Below are 26,396 nucleotides of genomic sequence, written 5' to 3'. Positions count from 1 at the left end.
TGTGCTGAGTTTTTTTTGAAATTTTAGGTGTTTGTCAGTTTGTTGTCAGCCACAGTTGCATTTGACATTATTTTGGTTGCATACTTGTTGCCTACTTGTTAATTCTAAAGGTATCATATCGGTTGTTTCAATCATGACGAACATTGGACAATAGATTTCTAGCGTCAAGGTCATGCTTCAAGTTGTTGAAGAGTTGATTGATTTGTTGTCAATCACTGACTCTTCTCCCGCTATTCAAAAGCTTCAGGTCAGTTGTAAGATGTTGCATCTTTATTGTCAATAGACATCTTATACACAACGAATCATGTATAAGCTCATTGCTAAAATCTTGATATATAAAATATCTATAAATTCCACTCTGTATTATCAGTTTCCCAGTTTAACGTGTTACGTGATATTTAAAATGATCATGTCGTGGTCAAGGGAAAGATCTGTATAATACACAGCATAGAAGCAATTTTTAATCATCAGTTGCTTGAATACACCACCTGCTCGTCTGCTTAACTTTTCGCTTTTTTGACTTACGTTATAGTCAGTTGGGGCAAAAAAAAACATAGGGGTACTTGGGGTAAAAAAGGACAACCCCCCCAACTCCCCCTAAGAATGATTTTTTTGAAAAAGCTTTGCATGGTTAGAAACATCATTTATTTGCATAGTTTTTTATCATACAATACAGGTCTAGAGGTAAGTACTCTTCAGGAACTATGCAAATCACTAAATTGACCCAAAAACGGTCCAAAAAAACTTTTTTTGCTCTTTACTAAACTTTTTGTGGATCGAAAACGATGGTTAAAAATCACAATCTTTTTATGTGTATCTACATGATATTTTAGTATGATTGTACTCCAGTACTTCAATTTTGATTGCTGTTAACCTTTCATTCTATTCTATGTTGTCTTTTTTTACCCCAAAACTACACAATGTGTTGGGGCAAAAAAAGACAGTTGTTTTTATTTTCCCAGTGCTTGTTTTTTTTTACCCCATCTTTAATAACTTTCATTTTAGAACGATTTTGGTTGCTATAAGGAATTAAACTAGCATTTTAATGTTTTACTTGCATTGTCTCAGTTTCCTGATCTCTAGTAAATACATTTATCCTAATGTACTGATGATTCATTCGAAATTAAGTTAAGCGTGAAGTTTCACTCTCCAATCATTTTGTGTTGTTCTTTGTAGTTAATTGATTTATGTACCATTCCACTTTGTTGAACTCCTGCCTAATAGCCATTCAAAAGCTTAACCTTCTTGTAAGCATTTACCAGTTTCAGAAGTCTCTGTTCAATGTTAGTTTAACCAGTCCTGGTAGCATTGTGTTTCTCCAAAAGATGAAGAAGGCAATCCAATTTTGGAAAAGACCAGTCCACAGGAAACTGAATGGTCAAGTAATGTGGAAGAAATGCCATCCACCTCATCAATCTGCAACATTTAAGCTGTTTCCACACCATCGACGAGCACCGCAATACAATCACGGATCAGAACAACAAAGGACTTCATCAATGAGTTGCAACTTCACGCTCCCGAAGGGATGAAGTATGAAATACGGCTTGTGTCAAAAGATGAATCGGTTTCGATAGAAAGTGTGTTAAAATCAAGGGGACGACAAACAAATGACAAGAAGAAAAAAAGAAAAAGAGTGAAGATGAATGGAAGCATTTTAACAAATGAAGAATTTAACGAGCAAGTTGAAAACTTTGAAGCAAATGGAACAATTGCAAAAAAGAGAAAATCTGGGAGAAGGAAAAGGAATGCAGACGAAGATGAAGAAATAAATTCACTGGACCTGGAGGAGGAGGAAGAAATAGAAAGAAGGATGGAGCGAGAAATTCAAAGACAAATGGATGAAGACATGAGGAGAGTAGATACAGAGGATGAGATGGTAGAAGAGTCTGACAATGAATCTGAAGAAATGAATGACGAAACAAGAGAAGACACAGTTGTTAGAATGGAAGATGTAGAGGAAGAGAGAAGAGATGTAACTGAAGAAAGTGTAAATGAACAGAAGAAAGGAAAGAGAACAATTAAATTGGAAATACACAAAAAGCAAGTTGGAAAGTACTTTGCAGTGTTTTGGGAGAAGCCAAAAACATATTACTGGGGAAAACTTCTGAAGGTCTTCAGAGACGAGATTGATGGAAAAATTGAGCAAGCTGAATTTAAGTTTTGAGACAAGAAATCAACTTCAGAAGATGCAGTGTATTTGGACTGGCCAACAAAGGAGGACATAGATATAGTCAACGTTGAAAATTGTTTTTGGGGTCCTTCAACTTCTGTCGGACGTGCAAAATCATACTTTGGTTTTGCCGAAGAAGAGGAAGTGAAAGAAAAATTGCTCCTAAGCAAATATGGACTTCATAATGCATAAATTTCTTTGTTTGTTTGAACAAGATGTTACAGTTTCATCCTCATCTGTATATATTGCTATTTCTTCTGCTTTCTGTTGCTTTTAATAAACAAAATTTGCTGTCGAAATTGATTGTTTTTTTTTACCCAGTGCATGGTTTTTATTGCCCCAAACACTGGGGAAAAAAACAACACAAAATATTCGATAAAAATAAAAAGAATAAAGATAATGCTCCAATTTTTTGGATACATCAATGGAGTATTAATATTTATCAATAGAGGGTAAAACTTGACTTTTTGGCCCATTTTTTAGCGAGAAAATCAAAAGTTTGTCAATTTTGCATTTTTTTGCCCCACTTGACTATATATGGTTTTAAATAATTATAGGTCTATTGGCTGTGCTAGTTTTTACCAGCAATTGTTAACGTTATTTTTCTTGAGCACGTTTTAAGCCTCTTCGGCTTTGTCACTTTTTCCTGTTCATTGGCGCGTGGTAGTAACAGCTGGCTTGATTTTTCATCCCCACCGCGCTTTTGACGAAAAATAAGTAAATGAATGAATGTATTTCTTTATTGGTGATCTGTATTTAACATTTCTTGCACAGGTTCAGTTGATCTCATCTCGATGCAGTGATGCGGAACGCTACTCCTGTGTGTACGCTATATTTCATCATTCCACTTTGGTATTGCATTTTTGAAATCTTAGTTCAATATCTACTAATATATATATATATAGCTATTTATAGATATATATTTATTTTGAGTTTATGTTGATGTTTCAGGCATTGAATCAAGAGATTTCCACGAATGACTTGTCACACTTCCTCAAGATAAGCATAAAATGTTTGGAATATCTTGTTTCTCAGTGGAAGGAAGAAAGCAAAATTCCTCAATCAGGATTAGAAAAATTGATCTATCACCTTGTAAAGCATGTCTGCCTCAAGTAAGTAAAAAATTGATTAAACTGCAGTTTCTGTTACACCACCAAAACAACAGGGCATAATTTTGCTTGCTTTTTTGACACAACTTGATTCATATCTGTTTCAGTTTATTTATATGTAAAATATGTCTATGTGTAATGCATTATGTTCTTCAAGCTACCACCTGACAAAGATAAATGAGGTCTTGCTGTTACTTCTCAAACTCCTTCATCGTCAGAAGTCTCGCAATCAACAGGTAATTTTATTACAAACTCTACTGTGATAAGTTGTGTTTAGCTGTTTTGAAATGATTGTCGGCTATATATACCGGTTTTGCGCTTATATATACAGTCAGACCTCATTAATCCGGACCACTTCGTTTCCTCGTAAAATGTCAGTTTAGAGGGGTATCCGCAGGCTTGTCCATGGGAATGGGATTCCCACGGGAATCCCATGGGAAATGTCCCATGGGATGGGATGGGATGGAACAGCACGAATTGCAATTCCCATGAGTACCAATGATATGATAATATGAGTACCAATGATAATAAATTGTCATAGATAGACAACTTTTCTGAACTTTAAAGTTAACAAAGTCAACAAATTTTGTCGTTTTGTATCTCTCTTTGTACATGTAGTCAATTCTAATAGACATTAGACTTAAATTTCCATAAATTTAATAACATTTATTGAATTGTATTTTGATGGGAATCCAATGGGATGGGATGGGATGGGATGGGACAGGCATGAATTGCTATGGGATAGGATGGGATGGGACAGAAAAATATGTCCCATGGACAAGCCTGGGTATCCGGATTATCGGAAAGCAAAAAATCAATCAATCTTGCAAATGTAGCACTGTGTTCAAAAAGCAGTATGCTTTTGAACACCGTACTCCAATTCAAAGTATGCAAATGTGTAGGAGTTTAAAGAGTGAAACTGCAACATTATTATGTGTAGATAATCGGCTATTCTGTTCGTCAACTAACTACTGTATCTAGGACATTCGTGAATCCTTTTCGCTTCACTCTTAAGAATCCGGTTTATTGAATTTTATTGCTATTTGTTTAGCACATTTGTTCCAAAACATTTGTGTCGGACAGCGGGGTTTCCGGATTAAAGGGATAAAACACATAAGAAGAAATCCGTTCCCGGCAGTTTTGTGTCGGATAACGGGGATTCCGGTTGTTCGGGGCTCGGATTAATGAGGTCTCACTGTGTACACAGCATAATATATACCAATGTATATATTACATTAATGCTGAATGTGTATATTATACTAGTATTAGCAATTTAGTTCTGTTTTCAATTAGTTTTGTTTTTAAATAATTACTTTCGGGCTTATGCACTGAACAGTGAACTGGACTAATCGGTTTCACTGCAGATCTGATCTCTTTTGATAGATATTTTAGTTTTTCTCACGACTCTTTAAATATTGTTTTGGAGAGTTTCAATCACACCATGTTTATTTATGTAGTTCCTGCAGTTTTTAGTGACTCTCTTGAAATGATGTTTTTGTTATCAGGTTGTGCAATATATTTCCGCCAAGATTCGAAACCTTACGCTGCCCATGTCTGTTAATATTTGCGCTTGTCATAAGTCCCACTGCCACCAAATCACATTCGCCAAGTGCAAGTTTCATGGAAATGTTTTGTCTATGTTTTCTGGTATGAGTGATTGATTGTAAATAGTGGTATATAGTCAGTTGGGGCAAAAAAAAACATAGGGGTACTTGGGGTAAAAAAGGACAGCCCCCCCAACTCCCCCTAAGAATGATTTTTTTGAAAAAGCTTTGCATGGTTAGAAACATCATTTATTTGCATAGTTTTTTAACATACAATACAGGTCTAGAGGTCAGTACTCTTCAGGAACTATGCAAATCACTAAATTGACCCAAAAACAGTCCAAAAAAACTTTTTTTGCTCTTTACTAAACTTTTTGTGGATCGAAAACGATGGTTAAAAATCACAATCTTTTTATGTGTATCTACATGATATTTTAGTATGATTGTACTCCAGTACTTCAATTTTGATTGCTGTTAACCTTTCATTCTATTTTATGTTGTCTTTTTTTACCCCAAAACTACACAATGTGTTGGGGCAAAAAAAGACAGTTGTTTTTATTTTCCCTGTGCTTGTTTTTCTTTACCCCATCTTTAATAACTTTCATTTTAGAACGATTTTGGTTGCTATAAGGAATTAAACTACCACTTTAATCCTTTACTTGCATTGTCTCAGTTTCCTGATCTCTAGTAAATACATTAATCTTAATGTACTGATGATTCATTTGAAATTAAGTTAAGCGTTAAGTTTTACTCTCCAATCATTTTGTGTTGATCTTTGTAGTTAATTGATTTATGTACCATTCCACTTTGTTGAACTCCTGCCAAATAGCTATTCAAAAGCTTAACCTTCTTGTAAGCATTTACCAGTTTCAAAAGTCTCTGTTCAGTAGTAGTTTAACCAGTCCCGGTAGCATTGTGTTTCTCCAAAAGATGAAGAAGGCAATCCAATTTTGGAAAAGACCAGTCCACAGGAAAGTGAATGGTCAAGTAATGTGGAAGAAATGCCATCCACCTCATCAATCCGCAACATTTAAGCTGTTTCCACACCGTCGACAAGCACCACAGTACAATCACGGATCAGAACAACAAAGGACATCATTAATGAGTTGCAACTTCACGCTCCCGAAGGGATGAAGTATGAAATACGGCTTGTGTCAAAAGATGAATCGGTTTCGATAGAAAGTGTGTTAAAATCAAGGGGACGACAAACAAATGACAAGAAGAAAAAAAGAAAAAAGAGTGAAGATGAATGGAAGCATTTTAACAAATGAAGAATTTAACGAGCAAGTTGAAAACTTTGAAGCAAATGGAACAATTGCAAAAAAGAGAAAAGCTGGGAGAAGGAAAAGGAACGCAGACGAAGATGAAGAAATAAATTCACTGGACTTGGAGGAGGAGGAAGAAATAGAAAGAAGGATGGAGCAGGAAATTCAAAGACAAATGGATGAAGACATGAGGAGAGTAGATACAGAGGATGAGATGGTAGAAGAGTCTGACGATGAATCTGAAGAAATGAATGACAAAACAAGAGAAGACACAGTTGTTAGAATGGAAGATGTAGAGGAAGAGAGAAGAGATGTAACTGAAGAAACTGTAAATGAACAGAAAAAAAGGAAAGAGAACAATTAAATTGGAAATAAACAAAAAGCAAGTTGGAAAGTACTTTGCAGTGTTTTGGGAGAAGCCAAAAACATATTATTGGGGAAAACTTCTGAAGGTCTTCAGAGACGAGGTTGATGGAAAAATTGAGCAAGCTGAATTTAAGTTTTGGGACAAGAAATCAACTTCAGAAGATGCAGTGTATTGGGACTGGCAAACAAAGGAAGACATAGATATAGTCACCGTTGAAAATTGTTTTTGGGGTCCTTCAACCGCAGTGTTAACTTCTGTCGGACGTGCAAAATCATATTTTGGTTTTGCCGAAGAAGAGGAAGTGAAAGAAAAATTTGTGTTCCTAAGCAAATATGGACTTCATAATGCATAAACTTTTTTGTTTGTTTTAACAAGATGTTACAGTTTCATCCTCATCTGTATATATTGCTATTTCTTCTGCTTTGTGTTGCTTTTAATAAACAAAATTTGCTGTCGAAATTGATTGTTTTTTTTTACCCCGAGCATGGTTTTTATTGCCCCAAACACTGGGGAAAAAAGAGCAACACAAAATATTCGATAAAAATAAAAAGAATAAACATAATGCTCCAATTTTTTGGATACATCAATGGAATATTAATATTGATCAATAGAGGGTAAAACTTGACTTTTTGGCCCATTTTTTAGCGAGAAAATCAAAAGTTTGTCAATTTTGCATTTTTTTGCCCCACTTGACTATATATTATGATTCATATGCTGTGAGTAATTACCGTAAAACCTCTATTTGAACGCCACCTCTAATAGAACGCCACTTTTAAACAAGAGTTGAAAAATAGAGTGCCATGGCGGTGAAATAGAGGTTTTACGGTAGTTTGAGTAATTTTTCCTGACAATACTCCATAATTTAATGGAGTGACTTGTACTCAACTGATGTTTATTATAAGTATTTTATGGATAATTTTTAGATCCTGTCATCTCGTTCAGCCCGTTCTTTCGTGACTCGATGAGCACAATTTTCATTCTACTTAATTCCTGCCCTTCCTCGTGTCACTGCCACAACAAACTTATTGTTGACTCTTTTCACGACTCTGTGCAAATCGTCACAAGACTCGTCGGTCCTGGAGAGGATGACTTCAGATTCATCGATGAAGGAAAAAGTTTTTTAGGAAGCTTCCTTCAACTTTACGGAGCATCTAGCACTTGTTCAGATTGTCCTCAAGTCACGAGTGATATAACCCTGATTGTGGAAACAATGCTTCGTTCATTGTCCAGTATCAGGGGATTGTTTTCAAGTGAGTGAATCATTTGTGATAAATAATTGTAATATAGTTGTGAGCAAACAAAGGCCCCTGGAATCCAAAACAACTGCATTTTTTTCTCACTGCTGAACATCTTGATATGACATATCTAAGTGACAGGCTATTTTTGAGGTCCATTCTAGTTAGGGTTGGGATTTTGGGACTAAATTTGAAATCCCGGGATCTTTACTCTACAATCCCCGGATTTTTCAGGATTAACAAAGTAAAAAGTGTACACATATAATCAAAACAAAGCATGTTTATTTATTGTAATTTACTGACGCAAAAACAACAGCGCATCAACAGTGTCATCATTAAGACGATTTCCAAATTTATTGCCGAAATAACCAAAGGCAGAGAATGCATGTTCGGCCTCAACTGACGTAGGTTTCATGGTTTTCCAGGCTCCATACAGTTTTTTAATTACATTATGTTACTTCCGTACGTTAGTTTTGCAGTATGAAAAGTTTTTCCAGACTTCAGACTTTCTCTGTAAACTTCCATCGTCAAAATTTAGAAGGTTTGATAAAAATTTGCCAGGAATCAGTCAGAACCTGTAGCATGCATATGAATACAGTTTGAGAATACAGTACAGGCTAAAACCTGATGCACAAGGCCCAAGCCCATGCGATAAAAGCAATTATTCAGCCATTGTTACCCAATAAGTCGCATGAAAATACTATGACAACACTTTGTGCCGAATCTTAAGTGGCTAGCTGCTGTAAAACTGTCTTAAACAGATTTAATCCACATATCAAGCAGTATTGAACTGATGAAACGTTAACTTAGAATTCCCGCGATTTTAAGACAAAAAATCCCACGATTGGGATTGGAACAAAAGGCTGAAATCCCGGGAAACAGGGTATTTCCCTGGGTCTCACTCCTAATTGTAGTAAAGGTGTAAACCTCATGCTTACTCTGCTTTTGGATCATTTAAAAAAATTGCAGAATTTAGGTTAATTAGTTTCCTGAAAAGTTGTTTCATTGGAAGTTGCTTGCTATGTTTCTGGTTATCTTGTATTTTTGGCAAAGACAAGACAAATTTTTCTGGCTGATGTCAGTGATGTATTTTTGCCTGACATTCAATTCAATTAAAAATAAAAAAATCTTTGCATGGGCTTTTTAACAATCATTTAATCATTTTACGTTGAATGTCTTTCAGGTACTTTCAACGAAGATAAGTCAATATCCTGTGTAGTTATATGCAAGGTACCCAAACAGTTGTTAGAATCAAGTTTGCACATAGTTGTGATGATCTACACCAGGGGCGGGCAACTTTTTCGGTCGGCGGGCCTGATATGAGAAAATAAAGTACTTGGTGGGCCGGATTCATGAATCGATACATTAATCGCGTATTTATCCACCTATGCAAGGAATAAATCGTATTTAATGTAAATTTTAATTTTTAAGCATAGAGACCAAAAACAGTATTTAATGAATTTATTAACGAATAATGTACTTCAATAGCTGCTGAAGTCAAAACTGAACTGCTAAACTGAACTGCTGAACTGTCTGCGGGCCGCTCAAAATCCCGTCGCGGGCCGTATGTTGCCCACCCCTGATCTACACGCAGCTTGTTGGCATAACAAAAGTGTCAATATCTTAAATAATTAATCACTTTCATTGAAAATTCTGTATGGTTTAGGTTTTAGGTGAAACAATGAAATTATTGACACGATTCGTATCTTCGAGTGAAAACATTGTTTCTGCTTCCAAAGTAAGTGTACAAGCTACTGGCAAATTTCGAAAACATTTATGACAGGTGTAGAAATGTCAACACTTTTAAAATGTCTCTTTAGTGGGAAACCATCGTACCTCGACTCTATGAAGCTTGCAGAGAGCTCACTCTCATACAAGGAAAAGTAAGGTTTTATTTTTCAATTAAAATAAAAGTTTTACGACACCGAAAGTATCGTTTGATTGTTACGCACAATGAATGCTTGATGTCAGGAATTTACAGAATTTTTGTTATTTTGATTGTTCTGATCTTGATTCCAATTGTATAACTACTGAATGGCTAGTATGGTTTATATCGATTACGAATGGGTGTTGTGTAAAATATGACCATTTCTTCTTCTAACTTTGTCAAATATCATTTTAGCTATTGAGCGAGGACGTCTTCCGTAAATTGATGTATCTCTTCTACAAACTGGTCCAAGCTTTCGACAGCAAAGCCCTCCAAAGGATAATATTAAGCTCTGCATTGGAAGCATTTCAAGATAATATTTTACCCGAGACCACATATGACAATAAAAGTCTCGCATTTCTGTGTAAGTGCATGCAATTAATACTATGTTGTAACTAGTTTTTTTTGTTTTAACCGAAATCTACTTGAAGTGGATTATGCGGCCAACCTCTGTATTGTAACCTGGAACAACTTGAATGGTAGTGAGCTACCAGAAGCGCTTCTCCTCATGAAGTCTGCTTTCGAAAACTCGATTAGGTTCCACATGGTGGAGCAGGTGAGCTTGTCAATGAGTGTTCTTCGGCAATGGAGTCGTCCTTTGTTGTCGTTGATGTTATAACTTTCATTGTATGATATTTACATTGATTCATGGTATATATTTTATGGTGGGTGTTTGTTCATGCAATTGATGTATAATGTCCACTTAATATTTCCAGGTGGTTAGCACTGGTACAGCTTTGTCTAAAATGTTGCGGAAACTCTCCAGCTATGACGATGCAATGGCCAATATTGGAAAAGCGGTCGAAGTGCTTTGTGACAACCCACAACAACTCGAGGTCATGGTGAGTATACGATGAACTTGCGCTAGAACGATAATGTGGTTAAAAGTACCAAATACACTTAAATGACTATAAAATTTGTTGTAACAAAATTACTGATCAGGTTACTCAATGGTTACGATGTAAGACATCGTTGTTGATGACATCATCGGATTCGACCTGTGAAAGTCGAACTGTCGCCGATGACATGTCTTCAAATATTGATAAGCAGAAGCTGGTCATTGCTTTGGTCTGTCAGCTTGAGATTTGTCGAAGTTCACTCTACGTGATGTACGTGATGTTGTTGGTTATAGTGATATTTAGTGTCGTTATGTTGCTCTGTTTTTGGCAATAAGGCGTGACAGCATATAGTACAAAGCCCTTAGCAACTTACCTGGCAACTGAATACACTAGTTTGTTCCAAAGTGACACTTTTAAGGACGTCACCTGTGGGTTATATGCTGGTTGTTGATAGGATCTAGCTTAGAGTTGTGGCCTTCTGGAAATTATAACATTACAGCACAAAAACTGAAGATCTTTTTCGCTTTAAAGGGAATGTCCGCCGCATAATGAATTTCACATTCTTGTCAAGTTGTTAGACTTATGTGACCCTGGTTCAAGTATTCACACCACGTCTACTCTGCTCATGGCTTTGTTACTCCACGGATGGTCTGATCTACTCCAATACGACAGGTTGCTTGTGGCAGTCATGATTAATCATAGTATATAGACAGGATTACTTGTTATTATACCTAGGGTTAATATTAGCAATATTTGGAGTGCTTTGTACTGTGTGCATTGACTTGTCTCTTCTCAATGGTAGTTCCTTTTCCTCACCATTCACAATATGAAAGCGAGTCCATTCTTCCAAATCGTTGAAAAAGGCATCACAAAGGTTGTGGCCTATATTTTTAAAATCACTCGAGCAGAACCAATCTCTCTTTCATATTTTAAATGGTGAGAAAAACGCTCAACCCTGCTCTTGCTTAAATATGATTTTACTTTAGAGACGCCTCGTCAATGATTTCTGAACTCTGCGATTCTACGAGCGAATTTGAACTTGATTTCGAGGTCAAATTTCTTGCCGAATTTTTGAATTACATTTGTTCCTGGGAGTCAACATTGTCAAAGGTAAGCGTGCATTCTTGCTGTAAGGTGCTGAAATATTGTAAAGTGTTACATTGCTCGTGTTACCTGGTCTGGTATTATGGTTTTTTTGAGGATAAAATGTGAAATATATCGCAACTTTTTCTTTGTTTTTTTTTGCCAGTAAACATCACAACAGTTTGAAGCCATTGAATATATGAGCAGGAGTTGGGCTCAACATAAATGCATAGTAACATATTACGACCTGTTGACAGATTTGGAAGAACGTGAGTGTGTTTGAAAGCCAGCAAGCAAACCCATCTTCAGCAAACTTATTGAGATGGTTTCCGTCGTCGCCACCAACAGATCTATCCAAGTTGGTGCCACTCATCAATGCATTATCGCAGTGCAGTGACATAAAACCCATCTTCCTACTTGACTTTGTGCAAGCTTGCAGGGCTCTGGCAATCATACTTGAACTCCGCGGTGAGGTAGGAAGCAGCTATTAATTGATACATGTGGTTATATAGCACTGTGCAAAGCGTTGTTGTTAATGTATTTAATTATCCATTTATCATATCACATTTGTCTTACTAAAACCATAAATATTAAATTGTATTGCAACAGTGTATTTTCTTTTTCTTAGTTTAATTGTATTATGTGCAATTGTGCACGTTGCATGTTTCCAGCATATTTCACTGTTTAACAACATACAATGTTAAACTTTCAGGAGACTTTGCTACTCGTTCTTCTCAAAGAACTTGTCAGAATTCTGGAACTCGAACCAAATCAAGGTAAGAAGTAAATGAGGGGTGGTCTCGTTACTATGTTGGTGAAAAAAAATACATTGCAATAGAAGATATTGAGAGCCGCATGTTGGCGGTTGTGACACTAGAGTGGTCATCAACATTAACATTTACATACAATGGCATCGTTGTGCTGTAATTGATAAGATGTCTATTTTGGGAATCATCTTATTAGTGCTAAACTCACACTGATTGATTAAATTTTGCATAAAAAAGTATGGATTTGTGTGAGATAGACACGTCATTGCAAAGTAAGCAGCAATCTTGATAACGTTGATTTCTAAATGAACGAACAATTACGAATGGTCACAATGAGGTCACAATGAGCTAAACTTGCAGGTGATGACCAACCGCTGATCAAGTTTCATCTTGCTTCGTTTAAATCTCGTCTCTCCTTCCTCTTGTGTCATGTCGGCTTGCTCGCATCCGGGTTGGAGGAAAGCAGAGATGCAGATAAATTGATGAAGGGTGAGCTCCTCTTGAAGCATTGATAACAATCTGGATTAAAATTATTTAACTGCTGTTAATTATGAACATAAACTAATCAATTATTATTTAACTACAAAAATATAATCATGATACTATGACTGTTAACTAACTGTAACTAAATAATATGATTTTAACTATTACTGAAACTGTTAGCTATAATATAAAACTATTTAACTATTTTGAAGCACTACTTAATATTTCACAACAAGTTGTTCATGAGTGTTCTGTGCTATTGTAAGGAATAATTTTACGACTTGTAGATCTCGTTCATTCTGAAAAGTGGAGTAAGATGGAAAGTCAGATTTCCATCGAAGCAAAGTGTTCACTTGCAAAAGCCCTTGTGTTTAACCACAAGGTAGCACCAGATTTTTATACAGTTTGCGACTTCTAAAATTATTAGTTAGTGATTAAAGCAAGCTTTGCTTTATCGCCAGTATGAAGAATCTTGCAAAGTGATTGAAGAACTCCGTGGCGGTGATTTTATCAAAAGTGCGCAGCAAAGATCGTCAAGGAGTTCAACATTTGCTGCAGCCCGTGTTGATCTTCTCCTGTCCCAGTTGAATGTTGCGTTGTTGTTGGAAGATTCAACAAAGTTGACAGACGTCCACACTTTGTACCAGATGGTGGCGTCATTGCGCAAGTCCTGTGTAGTCTTGGGGCAGTCTTGTCCAGGTTTGTGTACGGTGAGTGAGGTCATCTAGGTTCACAATCGACAGATGAAATTTTGGTTTCCTCCCTGAATTCAAAGTGGGCAGTTGTTTGTGTTAGATTATTACTTATTATTAGTATTATAGTTATATCATATGTAGTATTATATTAGTATAATATTATATTAGTTTTTACTCATCTATCAGTAAGTTGTATTCACTTCATTTTTCTGCTGAATAGTTCCAGAAGTCATTCGAAGTACCAGGTGGGAACAACACAAGCCCGAATTTTGGAAGAAAATCCAAAGGTAAATTGCAGTAAATAACTGATCGATTAATTAATTATGATACAAACCACTATACTATAAACTGTATTTTTAGTTTTTTATGTTTATCACAGTTATTATGAATTAATTATCACAGTTTTCTTAGCAAAAGAATTGGTATTGCCCAGATACATCAGTTTTGTTTCGGGCAGACTCAAACACGGACATGATTTTCCAATTTGAAGTCTTGGAACTTTTCTTGAAGACTTTATATTTGGCCTCGAAACTGTGGCTTCTTGCCGGTGATCTCAGGTGTTCTCTGCTTTATATCACTGATGGCATCGTCCTAACTAGAAGTCTGTGTCTGCCAGAGAGGTATCTGCCATCTGCATGTCTATAACTCAACAACGAACCAAGAATGAATTCATGTTTAATACATTGGATCATCTTTGGATCTAAATTAGTCCAAAAAACGAATTTTACAAACTTACAATCAGTTGCATTTTGGTCCGTGTTTTTCACTATTAATGATTATGAAGCAATTTTTGATATTTTCCAGAGAACTTCAGTTTCAGTTGTTGCTGGCAAGTTATGCAGCGATGGAATGCAACACTGTGAGACTCGCAGAAGAACTCCAAGTTGCCAGAGATGTTTTGAAATATATCGGCTGCAATGAAGCAAAGACGAATTGGAGAAGAACAAAATTACATTCTACACGTTCAGTTGGTAAGAGTATGGCTGTTTGTGTTTCATGATATCATGCTGTTACCTTTGCACATCAATTTTAACATATCTAACATTTATTTTGGGACACACTTCAAAACTGATTCAACTTTTGCTCATTTTGGCAATGTTTTTGCTCAAAGCAGAAGTTGGGTTCAAAACGTTTATAGTGTGAAATTTTAAAGATGAAATAGTAAGCATACCCTACCCTAGAAGAATAAATGACATCGTTAGTAGACATGTGTTTTCATAACCAAATGCACAAGTCATTAATTCCTTCATCCAATACTTTCATTAACTTTACACCAACTTTAACACTGTCTTTATCTTTTATATGAGCAAACTTGTTTACCTTGCCATTAAAAGACACTCCATAAAATTTTAGGTTCAAGTTGTATTATTGTGGTGAATAAAACAATTTGAACATTTGAGTATACTTGAAAATAATGAAATGAAAAGCTAATGTTGAAACAGCAGAGTAACATGTTATAGATTTTATCAATGTCTGTCAACAAGCACATTGGAAGAAATGTTTATGCTTGTTTGGTAATAAAACGAAATGTGTTTTGTGCAATATTTTTCATATGTCCAGTATTTTCACATCAATAATAAATAAATTTCACCTCATCATGCAAGCACCAGAAACAATTTCCAAGCATTTGTCGTTGATTATTTCCCAGATGAAACCAGCAGTGAATTTGATCGCGGCATCGAACAAGCAATCAACAACAGCAGCGTCATGGAAGAAATTCAGCCTGACGACCACGTTTCCATGGCGACGGTTGATATGAACATGACGTCATCGTTTAGCGTCACAAAAAATGACGCGATAACAAGTCCGGAGCTTTCAAGAAAGAGAGGTGGAAAAAAATCTCGCCAACATCATCAAGTCTTTGCTCACGAGGGATGTTGCTCGTGTATATTCTGCTCCAACATCTTCATTGTGAGGCAACAATGCAACCTCGTGCAACTGACCGCACAACTTATTGAAGTGGGTTGACCGAACGTTGTCACTTTTGTTCGTCAATATTTGTGTTTTATCAACTGATAATATGATATAATATAATATAATATTTTTATGAAATTATACATGATAATAACTTACTTCTTACTTACTTACATATACATGATAATAACTTACTTTGAATCACAATTCACTTGTTCTCATCATAGGACGCTTTATTTGCTGTGATGATACCAGCATAGTCATATTACTCAAACAGCACTCATGTTCGCAATGTTTCTGACTATTTTTACCTGACTATATTACTGACTATTTTTACCTGACTATATTACTGACTATTTTTGCATGACTTGACACGATTAGCTGACTGCGGAAGGAGACACATTGACTTGGATTGATCGTGAGAGAAAAATTTTCTCAAACATTTCAAACCACCTTTCTCAGGTTATTTTATACTTTATCTAGTTGGTGAATAACTGTCCAACTTATGCCTGTGTTGAACTATCTTAGTGTTTTCATTCTATCGTATTTTCTCCATTTCTCCGAAAAATTCGACCGGGCACCAAATGGGTTCAGTCAAAAGTAAAAATTAATCTAAAAGTAACTTAATGCCGTGGAACCTTATTGGCAGCTGTTGAAGTAGAACCCGAGTCACTTTCATTTCAGCAAACATTGTGGTAATTCTACTCCGACGTTGATTTAGGTGTTGATTTTGCTCATAACAACTAGCACGGCCATTAAGCAGAAGTTAATTTTCTTATCATAATTTTATCTTTTATCAGGTCATAAGTGCTTGTTGGAAGACCAAGCTTGAAGCGAATGGTGAGAATATAATTTATCAAAAAATTATGATGCAGTGTTGACCTGATTTTTCTGTCTTGACTCTTAAAGTTTGTGGTCAAAATTCTTTTTTAAGGTTTAATTCAATTCATTCTCTTAATTAATTGCTTAACAGTGTTCATGAGCGAAGAACTCCGATTTGTGACACTACTTGCTCAAATTAACTTGAAACACGGCAATCGTAAAATATCAAGGACACTGGCCTACACAGGACTGCAGCAGACAGCAGGTCATTTTAATATGTTTTGAGCTCACCGTAGATTTAAAGTAAATTTTAGATGTATCCGCCTGACATTGATCAGATCGTAAATCTTGTTACATTCCTAAAATATGATCGTGTTTAGAAATGCCGAGGAATTATGAGAATTTATGGATGATGTCTAGGCTTCACTTGGTCGCTGGTCAGCTCCTTACTAACAAGAAGGACTTTAAAAAACTTGGTAATCATTTGCTCATGAATTTTGAGGTTCTTGCACTAAACTAAAATGTTTTGTTACAAAAGCAAACTTTATTTTAAGCCTTAATCTGATTCAAGGGTTTATGTCCTTATGTGAATATTGTTTCTTCAAATTACTGGTTATTGAATAACTTACAGTTTCCCTTGTCTTTCATATACAACCATATCGTTGCATTTCCACAGGTCGTAGCTAACCCAAGATTTTTACAATAAATAAAACATAAGATTGGTTTGTAGATACTCGACCTTACCTGGATTCGGTGATTGATTGTTTGGCAAAAAACAACAAATTACCAGAATTTGAATATGACCTCACAGGAAAGATGAAAGGACTTAGCTTAATAGCTACGCCTGCACCAAAACTACAGAAGTATAGAAATTAGAAACTGTGTGAAGATAGTTCATGCAAGTTGTTAAAATTTATTATTGTTTGATTTTGCAGAAACAAAGAGAATAAGAAAGTAAAGACATCGAAACCCTCAAATGAAATAACTGACCTTAGTAAGTGTCCATTTTTGTTAAGTTCAGGGTTTAATTTGGAAGGGTTTGCAAAATGCTTTAATTGGGTTGACAAAAACTATTTCAGATTCAAGAAAAGTTACTTTACCAACGAAGCCGTTGTCGAATAATCGAGCCTTAACTCTGCCAAGAAGTTTTTTAAAAACTCCCAAGTCAAGAAGGTGTTTAAACCCAACCAGCAGTAATTAAATAATAAGTTATATAATATATAATGTTTTGTTTTAACAGCGTCAAAAGCTTGTTGTTGACCCAATAAAAATAATGTTGTACTGTTAACTAATTCAGTTGACGCATCTTCTGTAGAACTTTTTACAAGGGTTGAAATTAAGCTGTTGATGTCTTATGAAATGATATGTCTTTGTAGGGGCAACAAGAACAAAAATGAAAAACTCTCCGAGTTGGACGAAAATACTGATCCAAGTTAGTTAAATGTTTGTTAAGTTCTGAAAATTTTAAATTCAAACAATTTGCAAATTGTAACAATGGAATAAATATTAAAAAATTATAACAGATGTGAAAAGCAATGTTTTGCCATCTAAGCCGTCGTTAAGTGGAGGGAAAGATTCGACGCCATTGACAAGTCTTCTGAAAACTCCACGATCAAAAAGGTTTTATTTAAATAAGGTCACAGTATAGTTTGTGTAGCGATGAAACTATGTTGCTCTACTAACATGTGGTCGCCAACACATTCATTTTCAGGAAATTAATTGTATTATTATTTCTACATCCGTTGTACCAGTTGCAACAGTTTCGTTTAACTAAATCTTCAGTGTCAAGAGGAAATTTTCTATATTTTAAGGTTACACGATGATCTCTAAGAAATGTTAAGAGACCGCGCACTTTTAAAGACTAACTGATTATTTTCTGCTTCAGTCGCAGAAGTATATATTTTAGCATTATAAATAAAATACCTTGAAAACACTGTTTCGAAGTGTTACTGTTAAGTGAGCTCAATAACTGCACTGAACTTATTAAGTCACTGTTTACTTTCAATGTTACGTCTCATTTCATTGCAAGGATCGCAACTTCAGTGAAGAAGTCAACATGTAAAGGAAATTCAACAAGAAAGACTGAAAAGGCAAAGAATCTTCAATTTGAGATTTTCAACGACGATGCCCCTGATATAAAGTTAGACACAGTGAGGAAGAAAAAGACTACACAAGTTTGTTGTTTTCCATTTTCAGTTCAACAAGTTATGACACTGAAATATTTCACTTTGCGATAATATCAGACGTTTAAAGTAGTTGATGAACTCATTGCTTTATGTAGGTTTTTAAACTCATTGCCGAGAAATCATAAAAGTCACGGTCATTTTGAGAATTTCAAATTCATGCTGTGTTTAGAAGTGATACGAACTTGATTCAAAGTCCCCAAAGCTTAAACTTTATCAGGAAAATCTTACTTTTCAGAGCAAGACGACTCTGCCAAAACCAGATCTCGACCAACTTGGTGACGAATATTTTCCAATAATCACGTCAACCGCCAAAAGCAAGAAAACTCGTCGAGTCATTCTCAGTCCATCTGATGATGATGATGATGATGATGATGAATTCAAATGTAACGTCAAGACATCTCAGGTATGCGTTTTGTTCATTCTTTGAATCCTGCCCAAATATTCTGCCCATTAATACACCAGGTCAGCGACTCGACATCGTTTCAATGGACGAGTTTGTTTATTTGCCTTTGATTATAATATTTACTTGTCATTGCTTTCGCAATAAATACCAACGATTCAATCAATAGTTACCATTATTCCAACTTTCACATGAAAATGTATTCTGTGTCGAACAAACTTGTAAAATCATTCCTTGCCCTTTGTACTGGCAGGTTAGGACTCGATCATCTGCTCGAATTGCAACCAACCTTCAATCGGCAAGGAAATCGGCTCGGCGGCGACATCGTGCGGAAGAAGGGCCATATTACACAGATGAAGACACGGAGGTGAAATATTTAGTTCCCACAAACTCGTATCTTCGCAGAACCCAAGAATTAATGCCACGGTATGTTCAAATCGTCTAGTCATAGTGAACAGAGTATTTTTTGTTTATTTTCAGACAAGCAGACACCCAATAAGACAACACAAGGAACAGTCAAAGAATACAAGAAGAGTCAACAATCAGCAACGACGAGTGTAAGTTGACACGTGACCTCTTGCGTTGATTGTCGTTGAAATGGTTCGTCTTGTTGTAGGCTGAAAGAAGTGGAGAATGTTTCGGAAATGCCAGATCAAGGTAAGGTTATCGGGGAAAACAAGTTTATTTTATATTGAATAATGTGATAATTAGATTAAAAATTGTTATATGAACTCTGAAACTACTGAAAAATTGCCTTGAAAGATTACGTGTAGATAACAATATGAGTTGTTTGTAGGTGGCATTGAAATAGTCGCCGGATATGTTGTACGATTAAAATTACGTAGTTTTAACATAAGGTGCATAGAATTGTTGGTGACTTGATTTCTGCCTGACGTTGAACATTTCAGAAAGATCGCGCTAGTTGACCGATAATTATAATTCGCGCAACTAATTTATAAATTCTTGTTCAGTGGTTTCCTACTTTAGGTTCGGCGAGTTGTACTCTACGTTATACTATGTATGCACTCTATATGCTATACTATCTGTCATGTTCTATACATATACTCCTCCTCGCAATTAACCTCGTAAGTTGCAATTTTAAAACCGGGGGTCGGCGAGAAAGGAATCATTGCAACTAGGGTTACACTAGTAGAAAAGTCCTGGAAACCAGCAGCGTCTTATGATGCACCGTTATTTCTCTATGACGTCACAATTCTCGTTGAAAGTTTCGTAATGATCGTCGAATACGCGACGTATTTTTTAACAATACAGTAGTTGGTCGACCGATTTATGCGAATTTTTTCAACCAGTTGCTCATTCAGTCGTGTCGGCGGGAAGTACACTCATTATTGCGCTGCAATGCATACAATACAATACATGCTGCCCGGTATACATTCGACTGAATCATAAAATGCTCACGTCTCGTGTTTTCAGCAAGTATTTGAACTAATGAGAAGTTCTTGCTGGGGACGTTAACTTATCTGTTGCGAAGGTGAACTTATGCGGGACGGGATTCCCCCAGAGTGGAACAAACTCAACGAGATTGAACGCGTCCGTGAGCGACACCTAGTGGAAGAGCGCGACGTGGAATTTCTAGACAACGAAGTGAGTTAAAACGCAGATGCGATCAGTGATGACGATTCTGGCGATGAATTTGCTGCAATTATCCGCAGAACATTGTGGCATCAACACCACTGGCTGTTGACAAGTTGCCTTTGAACGACTCGACAAGTGAGGATCACTTCAACCGCGCATTCAACATCGCAACTGCATTAGGTAGGCTGTGTGGTGTTTGATTATTTTAATGTTTGCTGTAAAATGTAAATAGTTCGATATTGCTAAACAGATTGCTTTCTGCATCTCTGTTTGAATATCTATGAGGGAATATTTGAAGTTAAACATGAGTTCCGTGCAAAACGTCAATTTTTTTATCTCCAGCCGATTTCCAACCAGCCAGGGCTTCATCTCAACTTCTTTCAACTTTAGCTCATCAATCGAAGAATTTATCGAAAGCGGCGGCGTGTCATGCCTCGTCTGTGGGGACTTCCCTCCGTATCATCACCGCCCTTCATATGAAATATCACATCCGCTCAGTCGAGAGATTGGAAGCTGCAAGTTGGTGAAATAGCAACATCTTTTTAATCTCTAGTTTTCCAGTTTTGTTTCCTTGTTCACTTCTGTTTAAAATGATCAATCGTCAGCTTAAAGCTACTATATACGAGGCGTGCAAGCTTGTGTCGTGAGATGTTGTCTGGTTCTGTGCTCGCCAACCTATCTGCTTGTGGACCCCAAGCTGCAATGATCCTATTCTGGCGGTCCCCCGATTTCAAAGTTGTTACTTAATCGGCCATTTATGACGAATTAACGTATAACTGGCGGGTCCCTGCTTGGGAACCACTGGTCTTGCAGCGTTTTACAACAAATTTGCCCCTCTCTTTTAATGGAACAGTTGCTATTGGTTATAAATTTTCTAAATTTCTCTGTCTAATTAAAACTCTCGTTTGAATCTTAGGTGAAGACGATTTCACGAGAGCGATCCGCTCTTCAATCAACTCCTCGCATCCAAGCAAGGTCATATCTTCATTGCGACATCCAGAGCAATTTATGGATGACGTCATCAGCAAGATCCCCCCGGATTGGACGGTTTGCATCGTTTCTTTACTTGAAGGTTGGTGCGTGTTGAAAGTTAGTAAACACGTGAACCCTGTCTGGGCTTTCGTCCTTTCCTCTTTGTAACAAAACCAACTGTTCTACGCTTTGTGAAACATCGCGCAGAAAACGCCAAGAAATGTAGACGCTTTATACTGAGCAGTAGTCGTTGCAATATTAAATATAAACCTTTCCACATTGCTGCCCGCCATATTGAAATAGATGGTGCTCTTTAACAACGGTAAGATGCATTTTTTTACTATTTACCCAATCGTTATAGATCAAGGTTTAAAATCACAAATAATGTTGTGTCGAGATGTTTTTAACTCAGTGTCTAGTACAAGGCTGCTGGAGCACATTCGAACAACATTTGCTTTTTTATCTGTTTTTTTTGGTTTGTGTTTAGCGTTTGCACCTTACTTAAACCTACATGGGGAATTATGCATCGTTCGTAGTTATCATGTGCCCGTGATTCCAGAAAAAGAAGTCCAGTTTCAGACATCATAAACGTCTGTCATTGATCACTCTCTGTTTGTTGCAACAATTACATTTTGTGACGCCTCGTACTAGAGTATTTTTCTCTCGTATGGTGGCGCAATGGAGCTATATACAACGCATACAACTTCAGGCGACATGTTTTGCGGCTTGGGTAAATTTAATTCGGTATAAACAGAAAACAAGAGACTGAAAATAAATAAACGCTGTTTAAATGTGTTCCAGTAGTCCTATGCTACACAGCAGGTAAAAATCGTTTGTAATTCGACCCTGAAACTTGTTGCTAAAGTCAAAAGTTTTCCAAGTCAATCGTTGTTGAAGATAGGAGACGCAAATCGATATATTTACTTCAGTATGGCGGGCGCCAGTTTAAAGTCTATTGTCGGTACGTTCAAATCATTCTCATTTCCGAGGCTAATCACCATGCATTGGTACAAGGTGGATCTCGTCGCCTCGTGCTTACCCGGCTCCAGCATTCTGAAGAAGCTCTTCACATTGAAATAGATGGTTGGTATCTATTATGTGATAAGCTGATATTTGTGCAATTCAAATAATTTGTTATGTGTGTCCAGTTGTTCATATAACGCTGCATCCAAGTGACTCGTAACCAAACCAGTAAGGAGAGTATTCATATTCAAATACTTCGCTTCAACGGTGTTTCTTGGCCCTCTTGAATCAGCTGCTTTGATAAATCTCCTTCAATGTCCTTCTTAGGTACAAGCGCTAGCGATATGCTGGTCAGGATGAAACATTTGATGGAGTGTAACGTGAACGGCATGAAGACAACCGACAAGTCCTTGTGGTGGACGCAGCGGAGGAAGACGAACAGCGCCATGGATGATTTCATCGGCAATCTCGATGCAAAGGTTCAATTCATTTCAAATAAGTTTTGAAATTTTTGTGGAATATTTCCATCTTAAGGTCAAATTGTGTTTATTTTAAACTAATCACGGCCGATGCAGTAATTGTCCTAAATAACCTTCGATGAAACCGATAATTGCTTCGTCTAATTATTTAAAGAAACTGTTGTGATGGAAAATCCCCCAAAAAAATTGTTGTTTCTTTCTTAACCCTGCTGTTCGTTAAACAGATGTTCGGCGTCCAGCGTGGATTTCTTTTGGGAAAATTACTGGCAAAGAAATGTCGTGAGACGTTGAAACGTAACGTCGAACGCGTCATGAGCTCCGTCACGTTTGATGCGTCGTCACATCCTAACGTCGGGTTACTAGAGGTCAGTTTGATGCGCTATGTGCTGCAATGACAGAACACGTTCTATTATGATTAATGGGTTGCCATTTTTAAGTGATTTGCAAAAGGGTTCTTCAAATTAAAAAATCCATAGTTTCAAAGTTGACTTAGTTGGGCAAAAGTTGCTTCTAAATATCGCTTTTTCATTTGTTTATCAATACGTAGCCGCAAAATATTCAATGTTGTTGTGATATTTCTATAATCAACAGGTGTCTGATGGAATTAAACTTTTGCGTCTGTAAAATTTCATAGAAAGCTCAATAAACAATCGACACTTTTCCAAAAACATGCTTCTCCAAAAAAAATAAATTCTTGTTTATGAATCTTTGTTTTTGAGTATATTTATAGAAGGTTTTTTTATGTAAAAGTTATGCAGTTTCGACACTTCTTGGCGAAAAAAAACATTTTTAGGTCGTGCCTGCTTTAGTTGTCTTGTGATTCACTGCATTCATTTAATGTGAAAGTGGTCATCAATTTTTGCTAATGCTAAGATTGCAACATACGTGACAAAGAACAATGTCACAGCTTAAGTTTATCAACTTAGTAAAAGTCCATCACTCCTGTTAAAACAATTTAAACTCCCACCCTTCAATGTAACTTGATACTTGGACAGATTTATCTTTCTGCTTGGAAGTATTTCAATGAGAAGGAAAAATGCGAAGTTGCGCTTCAACTACTTGGTGGTGAGAATCGATCGACTGAAGAAATCTGCCAGGTCGTTGCGACATTTGAGAAGAACCACAGCTGTTGTTGCGATGAATGCAAAGCTGATACTCAGGTTATTTCTATATACTCCATAGTTAACATCTTACCGCTATTAATAACAGTCTATTCTTCTTGAAGGCAGTTTCTAATGTTAATAATAAACGCCGTTCGCTAATTAATTAGGTCATTATTACGTCAAAACGCTTTGTAAGCAACAATTATGATAATTCTCTTTCTCGTGACAATGACAACAAACTTTGCAGAAACGAGGTCACGTGATCTTAATCCTCGACAAAGAGGTTCAAACTCTACCGCTAGAGGGCGCCCCTATCCTCTTCAACCAATCAGTGTCGAGGATGCCGTCTGTGCACTGCCTCTTGTGGCAGCTCGAGCTCAACAACATCCCTGGTCACAACTCTGTTGACCTCAGATCGCTTGCTTACGTCATCAACCCCAGGGTGAGAACTCGTGTGTCGTGTGCCAATTTGTGTAGAGACTAGCTATTTTGTAGTTATTTATTTCGGTGATAGCTATTTGATAAGTAATAATTCATTAGTTGTTTTGCTGTTAATTTCTTGAAATATTTCCTTCCGGTTAGGTATTATCAGTGTTTTTAAGGTGTTTTTATTGACTGAAACGATCTCAAAATTTATGCATTTGCATCGACAATAAGCGTTTAGTCTTTAAAGATTGCGCTTTCTAACAATTTCTGAGCAGTCGCCAAACCCTCAAAGTAGTTACCGCAGTTTGCTGGTTGTTTTATTCTTCTCACTTTTCAGGGAGACTTGATCAACACTGAGAAAAGATTCAACGACTGGTTTTCGTCGATTGAAACATGGGAAGGCGTGACGTCATCAGTGCCATCTAGGGAACAGTACATGACGTATATATCCGGTCGAGATGTATTTGTGTAAGATAGACATCTCATATTTTACTGGACGTTTGCGGAAATTATTTCTAGTTTTAGCTCATCTGTCAAATAAGTGAAATAATGAATAGATTTTGATGAGTGAGAACCGAAAGATTTGACTTGATGCGAGTAGGGTTCGAAATTGTCATAATGATTACGTAACATGGTATTATCTATAGCAGGCGTCACCAAACTTTTCTCCACAAAGAGCCAGATAAGCGTGAGATCTGTCGATTGATATACTACCCGCTTTGTACAGTAGGCTACATTGCAATAACCTGGTTTCTGGCTCAGTGGTGTGGGCAGAATAATCTCGCTGTCCTTAGTTTGGTGACCCCTCATCTACAGATATCAAACAGCGACCTCAACACATTTTCACGAACGTCGTATTCTCACCTGAGTGACTTCATGTGTCTAGATTTCTAGGTCATGGGTCAGGTTCAAGTTTCATGCAGCGGGAATTGATCGCGCGAAACCGTTCCCGCGCATGCGCACTGCTCATGGGGTGCAGCAGTGGGAGACTGGATGAAAGGGGAATCACCGAACCTGATGGTAGGCCCCTTCCATACTCTGACTGGTTTCTCGTGATTTGTTTACTTTGGTTGGCGGTTAATTCGGTTGGTTGGTTTACATAAGTTATTAGTTGATTTGGTAAGTGTAAGTCATGCGAATACTTTCCTTGACTTGATGATAAAGATTCCAAAGCCAAGAATTGCCGAATTAGAGGATTTCTCCTAAAGCTGATATTAACGCTTCTACATAATTTTGTTCGCCTGCATCAAGTTTATTTATGACATAATAGCTTGTTGGTGCGCACTCATGCGTATAACCCGCAGCATTCTGCCCTGCCATATCATCACTACGTGCATTGATCAAGTTTTATTTACCGGCTTCATTGTTGACAGGGATGTCTCTGGCTTACCTCATATCCGGTTCACCTTGCGTCCTGGTCTGCTTGTGGCCAGTCACAGATAAGGACATCGATCGATATTTGGCGAAATGTCTCATAGACTGGTCGACCCCAGGTTGGCATATTTCATTGTATACATATTATGCGTTACATAATCAGTAATCGCAATATTTACTGGTTGTAATTTGTTTGTGGATTATTTTTTGCCTACTTAACGCAAAATGGAGCGAATTCTTTCTCGAATTCTATTGTTAGTGAATAGTGACGCGTGTTATACGTCATGAACATACTTAGTCTTGCTGGTTCATCCTGATTGTCGTAACCACATGCACCGACAACCTGACAAATCTTAATGTTCCCAGGCACATCTCTACCTGACGTCACACGCAATGCAGAGACAGCTTGCAAAGTTCCGAAGCTGAATGGGTCGGCCTGTGTAGTGTACGGAGTACCTGTCGTCAACAATGCCGCGGTGGAAGGATTGAGGAAGAATGTTCCAGAATTGTTTCGCGACTTGCTCAGTTAGATGTTCGCGTTCTGTCTTTCCCGCGGCCTTTTAATGCGCTGCACTCTACTTTTCGGATATATACTGCTGATTTATTCTTTGTTTTCTGATACAGCAATTAGTGATAAACATCTTTGTCACAACTTGAAAAAGTTTTGAAATTTACAA

At 36.9% G+C, this 26,396-nt stretch overlaps 1 protein-coding gene across 2 annotated transcripts; it reads left to right on the top strand.

Annotated features, from left to right (window-relative positions):
• LOC143470062 (uncharacterized) lies at window positions 1-26,396 on the top strand. Of its 2 annotated transcripts, none has more exons than XM_076967931.1 (51): window positions 1-247; window positions 2,945-3,022; window positions 3,122-3,282; window positions 3,437-3,515; window positions 4,785-4,926; window positions 7,379-7,705; window positions 8,874-8,920; window positions 9,357-9,428; window positions 9,511-9,573; window positions 9,813-9,981; window positions 10,049-10,173; window positions 10,334-10,459; window positions 10,560-10,726; window positions 10,988-11,128; window positions 11,443-11,566; window positions 11,797-12,012; window positions 12,252-12,315; window positions 12,667-12,795; window positions 13,077-13,171; window positions 13,251-13,499; window positions 13,705-13,771; window positions 13,942-14,104; window positions 14,289-14,455; window positions 15,133-15,443; window positions 15,780-15,860; window positions 16,199-16,238; window positions 16,372-16,485; window positions 16,601-16,696; window positions 16,951-17,083; window positions 17,156-17,214; window positions 17,300-17,393; window positions 17,597-17,652; window positions 17,744-17,840; window positions 18,250-18,394; window positions 18,642-18,809; window positions 19,060-19,173; window positions 19,287-19,363; window positions 19,423-19,463; window positions 20,299-20,411; window positions 20,480-20,582; window positions 20,745-20,921; window positions 21,319-21,474; window positions 22,389-22,457; window positions 22,665-22,816; window positions 23,041-23,181; window positions 23,812-23,976; window positions 24,167-24,361; window positions 24,683-24,813; window positions 25,232-25,365; window positions 25,719-25,838; window positions 26,086-26,396. In XM_076967931.1, exons 1-51 carry the CDS (start codon window positions 173-175, stop codon window positions 26,247-26,249), a joined length of 6,492 nt encoding a protein of 2,163 aa, XP_076824046.1. In that variant the 5' UTR covers window positions 1-172; the 3' UTR covers window positions 26,250-26,396. The 2 variants fall into 2 exon arrangements, with proteins under 2 accessions (XP_076824046.1, XP_076824045.1); XM_076967930.1 differs by having other exon boundaries at window positions 13,918-14,104.

Source organism: Clavelina lepadiformis, chromosome 9 (genome assembly GCF_947623445.1).
Source record: "Clavelina lepadiformis chromosome 9, kaClaLepa1.1, whole genome shotgun sequence".
In the NCBI taxonomy this organism is placed as follows: domain Eukaryota; kingdom Metazoa; phylum Chordata; class Ascidiacea; order Aplousobranchia; family Clavelinidae; genus Clavelina; species Clavelina lepadiformis.
This window is presented reverse-complemented; position numbering and strand designations above follow the sequence as displayed.